The 11,758-nt window shown below is 57.7% G+C and overlaps 5 protein-coding genes across 5 annotated transcripts; 3 read left to right on the forward strand and 2 right to left on the reverse strand.

The window, feature by feature from the left end:
* Positions 1-205: 205 nt before the first annotated feature.
* On the forward strand, positions 206-1,011 carry SPSK_04511 (37S ribosomal protein Rsm25; the record flags this gene model as incomplete). Its single annotated transcript, XM_016731315.1, has 2 exons — positions 206-582; positions 669-1,011. The coding sequence occupies 2 exons, from the start codon at positions 206-208 to the stop codon at positions 1,009-1,011; spliced, it is 720 nt and encodes a 239-aa protein (XP_016586554.1).
* A 254-nt stretch (positions 1,012-1,265) lies between these two features.
* SPSK_04476 (beta-1,4-N-acetylglucosaminyltransferase) lies at positions 1,266-2,203 on the reverse strand (the record flags this gene model as incomplete). The annotated part of the gene is made up of 2 exons (XM_016731282.1): positions 1,266-2,075; positions 2,135-2,203. The coding sequence occupies 2 exons, from the start codon at positions 2,201-2,203 to the stop codon at positions 1,266-1,268; spliced, it is 879 nt and encodes a 292-aa protein (XP_016586555.1).
* A 776-nt stretch (positions 2,204-2,979) lies between these two features.
* SPSK_03970 (uncharacterized protein) lies at positions 2,980-5,745 on the forward strand (the record flags this gene model as incomplete). Its single annotated transcript, XM_016730785.1, has 1 exon — positions 2,980-5,745. The coding sequence occupies one exon, from the start codon at positions 2,980-2,982 to the stop codon at positions 5,743-5,745; it is 2,766 nt and encodes a 921-aa protein (XP_016586556.1).
* A 1,537-nt stretch (positions 5,746-7,282) lies between these two features.
* Positions 7,283-7,996, forward strand: SPSK_04543 (uncharacterized protein; the record flags this gene model as incomplete). The annotated part of the gene is made up of 1 exon (XM_016731346.1): positions 7,283-7,996. One exon carries the CDS (start codon positions 7,283-7,285, stop codon positions 7,994-7,996), a length of 714 nt encoding a protein of 237 aa, XP_016586557.1.
* A 940-nt stretch (positions 7,997-8,936) lies between these two features.
* SPSK_10573 (uncharacterized protein) lies at positions 8,937-10,724 on the reverse strand (the record flags this gene model as incomplete). The annotated part of the gene is made up of 3 exons (XM_016736924.1): positions 8,937-9,428; positions 9,746-10,070; positions 10,141-10,724. The coding sequence occupies 3 exons, from the start codon at positions 10,722-10,724 to the stop codon at positions 8,937-8,939; spliced, it is 1,401 nt and encodes a 466-aa protein (XP_016586558.1).
* Between the last annotated feature and the right edge of the window lie 1,034 nt (positions 10,725-11,758).

Here is an 11,758-nt window from a genome sequence, read left to right on the forward strand (position 1 = left end):
TGTCTGCCAGCAACGACACCGTCGACACACTGACGCATAGCATCCATTGACGAGGGCCAGACGAGCCGGACGACCGATCTGAGCGACTCGCACAGCCACTGCCGACACTAATTGGCCAAACCCGGCGGCCTTTTCTTTTGTCGTCCTCCTCTCTTCCTCCTCCTCCACTTTCTGCTCCGCCTTCACCTCCACACGCATCGACACGATGGGTCGGCAATTCCGTGCCCTGCGCGTCGCCGACGTCGTGCACCAGCACCTGTCGAGCACAATCAACAGCAACCACAGACCGGTAGCGCCGCCATGGCTCAAGGCCGTCGAGAAGATCCCGCCGGCCGAAGTGCTCACGCGCACCGTTCCTGTGGCCCTGCAGCCGCCCAACCCGCGCCTGCGCAAGCCGCGGCGGACGTACCGGCCACAACAGATTACATACGAGGAGGACGAGCTGCGGCAGACCTTCTTCAAGGACCACCCGTGGGAGCTGGCGCGGCCGCGTGTGGTGCTGGAGTCGGACGGCAAGGACGCACAGCGGTACGATTGGAGCAAGGGACTCTACCAGGATGGCCTGGCCCTGTGCGGCGAGTGGTATGTCTTTTGTGATGGGCTGTGCATGGAGACCCCACAAAGCCCCTTTCCCCTCCGCGTTGTGGCCATTACTAACTGCTCGACAGCGTCGTTCAGCGGCAAATGTGGCTGATGAACTCGGGCATGACCAAGGAGCAGGCCTACGACGTGGCACGGCGTGAATTTTACGCGCTGCGGCACAGAGAAGAGGTTGAGCGCCGCGTCGCTATGGAGGAGGCCCGCATGATGGGCGGCTACTTCAAGGGCTCGCTGCTGGTGGACAACATGAGGCAAGAGGACCGTGTGTTCGAGTCTTGGAAGAGTTGGGCAAAGCGCATGACAGCGAAGGCGGAGGCGACACGCGGCCAGGCGTACACATCCTTCGGTGAGGAGACGCCGTTCGGTTCGGCGCCGACCGAGTCCGCGGACAGTGCACAAATACAAGAATAAAAGGCTGGGGGTCAGGCGAAGGGAAGAAGAGACGACGGAACGGGCACGCGCATGGAATGGAGATGGAGATTGCGGCTGTGGCCTCTGTATATTAGCCATCTCACTAGGTACCAGTGTATCAATTGTATCAAATGTTTCATTGCGTGTTTTGTCCAAAGGTCTATGTGTCGCTTTTCTACAACCAAATGGCCGTTCAGGCGGATGTATATGTCGTGTCAAATCGTGAAAGACCTGGAGTCGATCCGCCCAACACGTTACGCCTTCTTGCGCCCCAGAGACTTGCGGATGCCGAGCAGGTTGCCGTACTTGGTGACGTCGCCAATGAAGCGATGGCCCGTGTTGGCCGCCAATAGCTCGTGCTGCACCACAAACAGGTCGGCAAGGCGGCTGTAGTGGAACAGCTTGCCCGTCAGGCTCAGTGTGCTGACGTGCGCCCAGGTCTCGATGAACAGAACGCTGCAGCGGTTGGTCGGGACGACATACAACATTTTGAGCACAACGGCAACCAAGCACACAATAAAACCCGTGCCGGGGCCGTTGGTAACAATCAGGTTCGGGTATGTAAAGGCGTCGTTTGCGTCGTTTGCGTTCTTTGCGTTCTTTGCGCTCTTTGAATTGTTTGTAGGCTGCCGTTGTTTTGGCGGCCGCACCAGAGCCTGCACAATCGACAGCGCGCTCTGCAGCGCCGATAACCATGTCGTATACAGCGGCTGATGTACCCGACGTGCACGGACAACGTGCACAATGTCCCACGAGCCGCCCGGCGCGACGCCGTTCTCGTCCACGGGAAACGTCCGGCTGATCAAGCCTTCGAGCCGCTCGACGGCGTTGACTGAGTGGTGGTCGCCCGACGTGACAATATAGCGGCGGTGGCAGTGCGGGTTCGGCCGGAACTGCTGCTTTATCATCTCGCATAGCTCGCCCGTGTGCCCGCCCGAGCCGAGGACATACAGAAAATAAGTTCCTGGCAGCTGCACGCCGTCGGGCACAGGGCCTTGGCCAGCGGCCTTCCACGCCTTGCCCATGGCCGAGCGTTTGCTGCGCACCACGGCCATGTACCGTGCCTAGGCTACATTAGAGACGGACGCACATAAAACGCAAGCCCATACTGTCGTAAACGTACCGTGGCCAGCAGCAGAATGGCAGTGAGCAAAACAGTGCCGATGAGGAGAGCCTGGACGAGAGCGCCCATCTTGGTGTGCCCGTCGCTTTTTTTCTTAATCTAATACCACAAGCTCCTCTAGGCAAGCTCAGGACACCTACTGTCCTCGGTTGAGGGAAGTTGTGGTGACGGTACCTCTTTGTTGCAAACAAAGTATCAGTTGGTAAATCGTCACGAATGTCCAAAACGTGAAGCTTCGAACAACACGTTTAGGGCCTATTACGCGACTAATACAGGGGTGTGAATCGGTGTCTGATAGAGACCCACTTCCAGGAGCTTAGCGCCTGACCGCCCGGCAGTATTTACTTTCTTGCTCGCTATGGAGCTCCTTCCAGGGCAGTTGCTTCACCCACCAGAAACAAGAGGCACAAAGGCACACGGCAGAAATAACCGACGACGCATCAACCAACCACGCGCCGCCAGCCACGCGAATTGTGGCGCGGCGCTGCTGCTTTGTTTTGACGACTGCTTTCGACAGCGGGTGATGGTATATCTGCACATGTCGGCAGCGGGAGAACACCGGGGGCTACGCCAATTGCAGACCGAACGACCTCGTCTTCATCAACTTGGAATCCGACATCGACATCGTCCTCTGCCTCTTCCTCTTCACAGCCGGTCGCCATGGTGCGACTCCGGCGAGCTCGCTACCTGAGCTGTTTCTACTGTGGCCGCCGGTCGTCAAAGGTCTACGACAGCAGCGTGCGCCAGTTTACCTGCTCCAGCTGCGACGCGACAAACTACCTGGACGAGGTGAGCAACGCCGTTTACAAAATGATATTTCGTAGAAAATAGAGTCGACGTTGACCATGCAGAACGGCGATATCACCGACCCTCCTACGTCCACGACGGCCGTTGCGGAGACGACCTCCCGCTTCTTTGCGTCCGGCCCCGGGCCCTTCCACGACAGCTTTGGCAGCCCGGGCAGCGCCAGCAGCAACGGCGGCGGCTATGGCTCGCCCAGTCATGGCAATGGAGACCAGACCGGCGTCTTTTGCAAGACCTGCCTCAAGAACCAGCATCTGTTCATCTCGTCGCTCGCCCAGTATTTCCCATCCGACCCCAACCACCCAGACACCCCCGAGCTCGAGCGCAAGTACTTTCGGTTCCGCCAGGGTCTCGAGCAGCGCTATCCTCAAGTATGCGCCGACTGCGAGCCGCGCGTGCTTGACCGCATCCGCGACGCCGGCTACACGGCAAAGACGGACCACTTGCGGCGAATGGTCGACTACAGCCGGCAGGTACGGTTGACGCGTGCGACGCCGCTCGACGCTGGCAACTGGCTGGGGCGGAGGCTGTGGTGGGCCGGCCTGCTGCTCCAGATGTTGTGGCAGGCGGGCGTCCTAGGGGGCGTCTTGCTCCCTGTGGCATCGCTCCCCAACACAGATGATCTCGGCTTCGACGGCGACGCCGTTGTTGGTGACTCGGCCGCTTCTCAGACTGCGAGTCGCCGTCCCGCCGTGGTCCTCGTCGAGCATTTGCTGCGTCTACTCGTATACAACACTGGCTTTTTGCGGTCAGCGTGCATTGCAGCCACGCTGGCCAGCAGCTGGTGGAACCCGTTCTTTGTGCAGACCGTCCGCGGCTTCACGAAACCCTTGATCGGCATACCGACTTGGTATGTCCACCAAGCTACGATTGTCCTTGTGCGGCTCCTTCTCGCCAAGGTGACCGACTACCAGGAATCGCTTGCACCGTTCAGCAGTGGGGCGGACGGTAATGCAGAAGCCCCAGCACTGCCTCCCGCCGTCGCCGGCGTTCACGCCGTAGCAGCTTTTTTCATCTTGTACCTCTACACCGTGGCGCCGCGCGCGATCCGCAAAGACGTGCGGCCGCTCTTTGCGAAGCTGCCGGAGACGCCGTTGACGCCGCAGCGGGCGAGCGTCAGGGCCGCTGAAGAGCAACAACAACATCAGCTACACGTCTCGGAAAACCGGCGACGCGGGCTCGACACGCTGTCGGATGTGCTTGACGAGATCTCGGCGACACCCCAGCGGCCGACGCCAAAGATGCAGCAATCTAGTCCGTTGGCACGTCGTGACGGCGGCACGAGCGGCTGGGATGGCTGGCGACCGTCGCAAGAGTCCTATGCTTTACCACACGGACACTCGCAGAATGGATTCGGCAGCCGCGGTGGATGGCAAGCTGGGGTCCGTGGAGACCCCGGATCAGCACCATCGCAGCCTTGGCCGCGAGAGCAGCAGGCATATGGACAGGCAGCTGCTGACGTCGATGAGATGGACTGGACGCCCACCCAGCCGTCGTCGCCTGGACACACCCCGGCCCAGTCGCCGCACCGCGCTTTCAACACGTACGAACCTGGCGCCAGTCAGTTCAGCCAGGGTCTATCGCAGTCCTCAACCGGCGCCTTTAGCCAGACACCTGTCGAGGCAGACCGTGGACCGTTTTGGTACAAGGTGCCGCCGGCGCCGACGAGCATCGCCCAGCGCATTTTCAACCGGCCCAATGCACCGAGACTGGTACAGAAGGTGGCGCTGGGTGATAGCGGCGATGGAGCCGGTGCCGGTGCCGGTACCGGTGCCGACGCGCCCTTTGGCCAAAACAGCCAACATGGTCACAGCGCCCATGGTCGGCGGGGCGGGACGCTCGATCTTGGTTTCCAAGGCACAAGGGGGGCTTCATCGTCGGTCGAGTTTGCCCAGCCGTCCTTTTTCGCAGAAGACGTTGTGCCCAAGAATGCGAACAAAGGCATGGCTGGCCGGGGCGGCCGGGAAGGCGCAGACAATGACGACCCGGGCAGCTACCTGTCCGACCTCTTTAGCCAGACCTTTACATTGGGCGCTGGCGGTGCGACAGAGGAAGGGCCAGGTGACGCAGGCGACGCAGCGTTGTCGTCCGGCGGGGATGGACGACAGAGAGCATCTTTGCATCGTCGACGCCCTGCGTCGTCCGCGACGTCGACACCCACCGACCACCACGCCTTCCTGGGCCGTGCTGCTTCGCTCATGACGACACTGGCCTCGCTGGCCGCTGTCTACTGCTTGCAGGACATTGCAGGTGGCGGCGCAACCTCCACTCCTTCTGGTTCTGGCTCTGTGTCGAGCACCGACGCCCTGGTCGTGCAGCACATCCAGCCGTACGCGCGTCTGGTGGAGGCGGCCACAGTCGGCCTTTGCGCGGTGCTGGCGCTGTCGCGCACGACCGAGTCGGTCACACGCTGGCGCCGTGCAAGCCATCGTGGCGGCGGCCGCGGTGGTGGTGGTGGTGGTGACGGTACTGGTGGCCCAGGCCAAGGCTCCTTCCTCGCTGCACTCGTTGGCCTTTTCCTGGGCCTGGCCAGTCTGGTGCTGGCTGCCTGGATGGCCACGCAAATGTGGACGATGCTGCAGGCGGGGCAGACGCTGGTTGTGCAGACGACCTCTGGCGAGGACGCCGAGTACAACGACGAAACGTATGAACAGACGCACGGCTGGCGCGACAACAGCGGTAGCGCTGAGCCGGAGACGCAGCGACAAGCCCTCGTGCCCACACTTTTGTGGCCGTGGTGGCAGCTGGCCTCGCTACACAGCACGGTGCTAGCCCACCAGGCGTGGAACATGCTTGTGCCGTACTGATGCGGGGGGGAGAAGGAGGGCAAGACGCAGATATACCACTGTTCTACCATGGGGCTGCATATTTTTTTTTACTTTTTTACTTTTTTTGTATGTGCATTTATATGTATATGGTGTATTCTTGTGTATTATTTGTTTATGTTGCATAGCGTTTGGGTTTTGGGTGTCCAGAGAACAGAGCCATCATATATGGCCAGTTTTGTAATTTCATCATGTTTATTGAAATTCGTTGCATGTCTGTCCACATTGAGTATTGTGAGGCGCTCACATGTACTCTAGAAACGCATATTTCCCGAGATAATCACCGTTCACGCGTTCGCGCAGCACAACTGGAAATTCACCTACCTCTTCGACTGCTGGTTCCCAGGTATTTATTTTGTGCCCCTGTCTTGGCTCTCGGTCGCCGTAGGCCGTAGCTGAAAGATAACTGAATATCTGCTGTCCAACTCGATTTCATCCAAGAAAGACGCGGCATGGCGCAGCGAATGATGCATATGATTTATATAAAGTGACTCTGGACGACCATGGTTCTGTTTGCTCCCCGCCCGGCCTCCATCCCTGCTCTTTACATATCTGCTGCCTCTGTTTCGTATGTTCTGTCATCTATATATGGTTCACTCGGAGACGGCAGACAGTCATGAGACGTAAATACAGAAAACAGAAAGAAGAAGCAGGGATGGTCGCTGCATGCTCCCTGGTCCTGCTATTTTATATGAGCAACATGTGCACCAGGGCAAAGAGAGGCGCTCGCCATCCCGGAACCCAAGTGGCGATGCTCCGGTTTTGTGGTACATGAACTGTCTCTGCTGTGTGCAGCACGGGGAACGGACACAACCTTGCAGGTTTCGTTCCTCCTCATCCTTCCAGACAAGATGGCCGTGGCTTGCGTGATTGTTGCTCATCAGCATGCTCGTCGTTTCTTTTGCGATGTAGCTCGTAGCAACAGTATTGTTCAGCCTTGCAATTTGCCAGTGTACCAAGGAATATCCAATGCTTTTCTCCCCAACCCTCTCTCCTGTGTCTAGCCTTGTATTGTTTCACGGCGGTCACACCACATCCACCAGCACCCACCAGTCGTTGGCTCTGTGTGCGTGTCGTGTCATACGCAGAAGCGGCAGCAGGGAAAGGTGAGGAGGAAACATGACCGGCCAACGAAAAGGACAGAAACACGGAACCATAGGCAAACCAATTCACCACAGCTGCACGGGAAATAAACAAGAAATTCGAGACATGCTCCGGGATCCAGGCAGCAAGCACTAGAACGCGCGGTGTCGGCCGTCGTCTTCTCTTTCATTTTCGTCGTTGGGTATTAAAAGACAGAGGTGAAGACCTTTGTCCTTTTACGCTCGTTCTCGTTCCTCGTCACCTTTCTTTCTCATCTCCCACCACTGTCTTTACCTTCCGCTCTGTACACTGCTCTCCCAAGCCGTTCGTTTTGCACAAGCACCAAAAAAGTCACTCGTTCAAGCGGATTGATTTATATTTTTCACACACGTTTAACCTTTTCTCACGTCGGTCTACTCACTCCACAACAACCACAATGGCTGCAATCAACGGTGGGCTTCCCGGTAACTCTGCGTGGGGTCCCAACGGCAACGGCTGGGGCCCGTCCGGCACTCGTCCTGCTGGTTGGGGTGGGCCGTCGTCTGACTGGGGCCCGTCCAACAGCGGCGCCTGGGGCGGTCCCTCGGGCCACTCCGGCCCTGGTGGATGGGGCCCTTCCAACGGTGGCTCTGGTGGTTCTGGCGGTTCTGGCTGGGACCCGACCGATTCCGGTGCCTGGGGTCCATCCGACACGGGCGCTTGGGGCCCGTCGTCGACCGGCTGGGCGGCCACTACGACACCCACGACGACGGCCATTGTGGTGACGACTACGCCCGAGACGACACCTGTGACGACGCCCACGCACACGTCGGAGGCGACGTCGGTGGGCCCGGTGTCTTTGTCTTCGACAGCCTCGACGCGGACGACATCCACGACGTCCGCGACGTTTGTCAACTCCACGTCCTCGGTGACGCTCCCTCCGACGTCGTCGCACGCGCATCCGCACTCGCACACGACATCGGCCGAGACGACGACCACGACGCGCCCCTCGAGCTTTGTGAGCACGACGACGAGCGCCGGCCCCACGAGCAGCGCAACCGGCCCCCCGGGCCCGCCTTCGTCGGGTGCTGCTGGCATGCGCCAGGGCGGCATGAGCGCGGCCGGCGTGGCCCTCTTCAGCCTGGCCGTGGCGGGCATGCTCTTGTTTTAAGTTCTACGTGCGATATGCACATCTTGGCATACATTTGGAAGTTCAGGAGATGTTCGTGCAAGAGTTGGTGAGTTTGCCAACGGTGACTCTAATAATAGTACCGAGGATATGAATTCAGATGGAGATGGAGGTACAGGAGCTGCGAATGGGTCGGCAATGGTTGGATTCGCTGGATATCGTGGGAAGCATGGAACCGTCGGAAAGGCGTGGACTGATTAACTACGCATTCTCACGTTGAGCGAGTAATACAACATAGCACGCAGGCAGAGCAAGCCGCAGAGTGTGCACAGCATATATGCGCATAGCTAATTATCAGCAACAAGAGTAGCACAGCACAAAATTAAGAAGCACAAAACATGCAGGGCGGCGATGCCAGCAGTCTGTTGGTCTGAATCGATGTCGTGGTCCGATGCCAAATATCCGTCTCGATGCTCGATTTTTATATTTGGAGGCGGCACAGCTGTCCCGCTATTGAGCTATATCGCGAGCAGTTATCGTTGACCACGATCTCGCCTCTGTATTAGAAATGTAAAAGTGCCGGGTAGAATGGAGGAACGGCGTGGATTTGTCGAGTTTATTTTACGTGATAACTGGTCGCGTGGCTGCCAGAGCTGTCTTACCAGGCGCTGCAGTCTGGCGGTCACCGCTGGTCTCACCGCTCCATGCCGCCAGGCCGCCAATATTCCCCAGGTTCCCTATCAGTTGGCGGCGACTTTCCCCGGTTTTTCCCACCGCTAGCGATATCGGGCACTGGAGAGGAGGGCCTAGACTGCGCTAACATGCACGCCGAGCCTAGCCATTGGCATTATCATAAAACGTTATCTTTCGCTCGTTTGGACTTGTGGGCGATTTATGCCTTCTGGCTCTTCCAACTTCGACACTGCAAACATAAACAATAAACAACAAACAGTCCCTCGTGCACGGCACAACCACGGCTGCATCACACCCACACCTGCTGTCTCTCTCTCACCCCCTCTCCTCGCCACACAATGGCCGACAAGATCCAGCCTTGGAAAGCCGCTTGGCCGGCCGTCGAGGCGCGTGCCTCCGGCAGCAGCACTCCGCCAGTCGAGTACGGCGTCGCCAAGGGCGATTTGGCCGTCGTCGATGGCACTGCCGCGAATGTCAAGCCGTCAGCGCGAGTTACCGCCGAGAGCGCCGAGGCCGCCGAAAAGACGCAGCCGTGGAAGGCCAGCTGGCCCGGCGCAGCCACTGCCACTGCAGCCAGCACAAGCAGCGGCAACGAATACGGCGTGGCCAAGGGCGACACGGTCGTGGTGGACGGCACGGCGGCCAACGTCAAGCCAAGCTCGCGCAAGACGGTGCGTGTTGTGCGGCAATGACGGACACGGAGGAGAGCGATGGTATCGGGTGGGCGGACAATCACGAAGGCACGAGACCACCGGTAATGATTTGACGATTGGAGTGACTGCTGTACAATAGACGAAAATGAGAGGCAGACAGGAAGTAATGGCAGGACTGGCGGGCAGTGAAATACCGCGGATTTATCTTGATCCTTGCTCACCCGCTCATGATGTGATTGCGGTCTTGTGGTCAGACTGATTCACGTTGTTGTGTACCGTACGAATGCGGCCACGCCGTAGCATGTACCAAGTGATGATTATTGTTCTATTTTCGTCAAGCATCATACATCATACGGCATCGCACTGTATACATGATCAGCGTCGGCAGTGCCTCACTGCCTCGCATGATATCTTACTCCCCTCCCCCCCTTTCCCCCTACCACACCACGAGGATGCGCATCTCAATGCTCTCGCGCCGAACGTCGTCGTCTGTCGTCAACGGGTTGTCGAACGCTGCATGTGGTACGCCCGGCGACGCCCCCTGGGGCGCGCGGCTGTCGGCATTCTTGAAAATGACGACCTCGTCCGGCATCTGGTGCTGCAAGTAGTACCACGCCTGCCGCGCGTCAAAGTGCACCTGCGTGTTCTCAAACACCTGGTGCCGGTCCACCACGTCGCCCGCCATGGTGTCGCGTGCAAAGTCCACTGTGCGCGCATCGCACACGGCCAGCGGCCAGTCCACCAACGGGCCGCGCAGCGGATGCCAAGCGCTGGGAACGTCAGCGAGGTCACGATGATTTGAAGGGGGGTTGGACGAAGCCTGGATAGGGCTGAGCCTACTTTACTAGCTGCCACCGTCGCGACAGGATGGCTTCTGCCTCTGCGCCGTGTGCTTCCCGGATCACGGCCACCGCCCCGGCATGCGTATGGTCGATGTGGGCGCGCGATGCCGGCTGCTGGAACGCATACGGCTCGCCCGTCGACACCGGCCACGCCGCATGCCGCCGCCGCACGACGTAGTCGACCAGCTCGGCCGACTGGGCGCCGAGAGCCGCCCGTACGGCCTCGAGCACGCGCGGCGCATGCCGGCCTTCGATGCGGTCGCTGTGCTCGAAGTCGTCGTAGCCCAACCGTTCGCCAAACCGTCCGTCGGGCTCGTCGTCCAGCGTCACCATCCCAAACCCGCACTCGTCGTACCGCAGGTCCGTCCGCCCCCGCCAGTCGCGGAACACGATCGGGTGCTCGACGCGCGCAATGTTGGTCTGCGGGAGGCCGCTCTCGGGCGCCGGCGTGTACCGCAGTGTGTACGGCTTTTCGTGCGCATACTTGGCCTCGCGCGCCAGGAAATGCATCTTGCCCAGCACAGCGGTGCCCTTGTTGGAGCCGTTGGCCATAAGTGGCACATCACCAGCGTCGACGGCCATGTCTGTTGTGTGCGTTTGTGCGCCGAGTGTTGATGTGCCAGCGTCATTCAGTCAGTGGAGTGGGAAAGTATTTACGACACAGAGTGTGCAAACTAGCGCCTAACTGTTAGGCTATTGTACCTGAAAGCGACTACAAGGGCACACACGAGGGCACCACGAGGGCACCTTTGCCACCGGCGCAAAATAAAAGCATGTTGTCATTTTGCCTGCATTTGAGCATCTTGTTGTGTCACTGCCAATGCCCAGTCAATCACGAAAACAAGCAATGTTTCTTCAACGACTATTACACATCCTGCTAAATATACCCACTTCAGACCTGTTTCTTTCACAAAGGCTCCAGATATTAGAAAGCACAACATTGGTGTCTTTTCTTGAATTCAAGATTGCAACAAATGATGGCCACTTCACCCAGGAATGACTATCCTATATGTTCTGGTGCTTAAACAAGCCAGAACCATCTTGTGGCATTTTGTGAACCTGAAAAACCAGGATGGCCGGCCACCACTGCCAGGCTGGAGCAGGAGCCAGCCATCGGGGTCAAGGGAGCAAGCTGGACGACATAGATACCATTAGCCTATGTACGAAGCAGGAAGCATCTGGCGACAGGGTTGTCTGTTGCGTGGTACAGTTATTATTGACGATCATTTTACAGATGGTGACCGGTTACAGATCCGCTCGATGAGACGCTGTGGAATGTGATATATGGTTGTGGAACTCTTTACGTTTTTTTTTTTTTTTTTACAAAAAAAAATACGCCTGTTTTCTTTAATTTATGAAATAATGGTGTTTTCGGTTCTACGAAAAATGTTCGATTTTGAAAATAAAAATTGAAGATGAGGTCACATTTTCGAATAAATTAGTTTACGTCACCGTAAATTGTAAATAAGACCCATGTTATTGAAAGTGAGTTGTACCCTTCTCACATGAAACGACAATTTAAGAAAAGTATTATAGAGAAAAAATAAAATAAAATAAAATAAAATAAAATAAAATAAAATAAAATAAAATAGATTTATTGAGCCTGCACGAAAAAA

This window comes from Sporothrix schenckii (genome assembly GCF_000961545.1).
Source record: "Sporothrix schenckii 1099-18 chromosome Unknown Cont46, whole genome shotgun sequence".
In the NCBI taxonomy this organism is placed as follows: Eukaryota; Fungi; Ascomycota; class Sordariomycetes; order Ophiostomatales; family Ophiostomataceae; genus Sporothrix; species Sporothrix schenckii.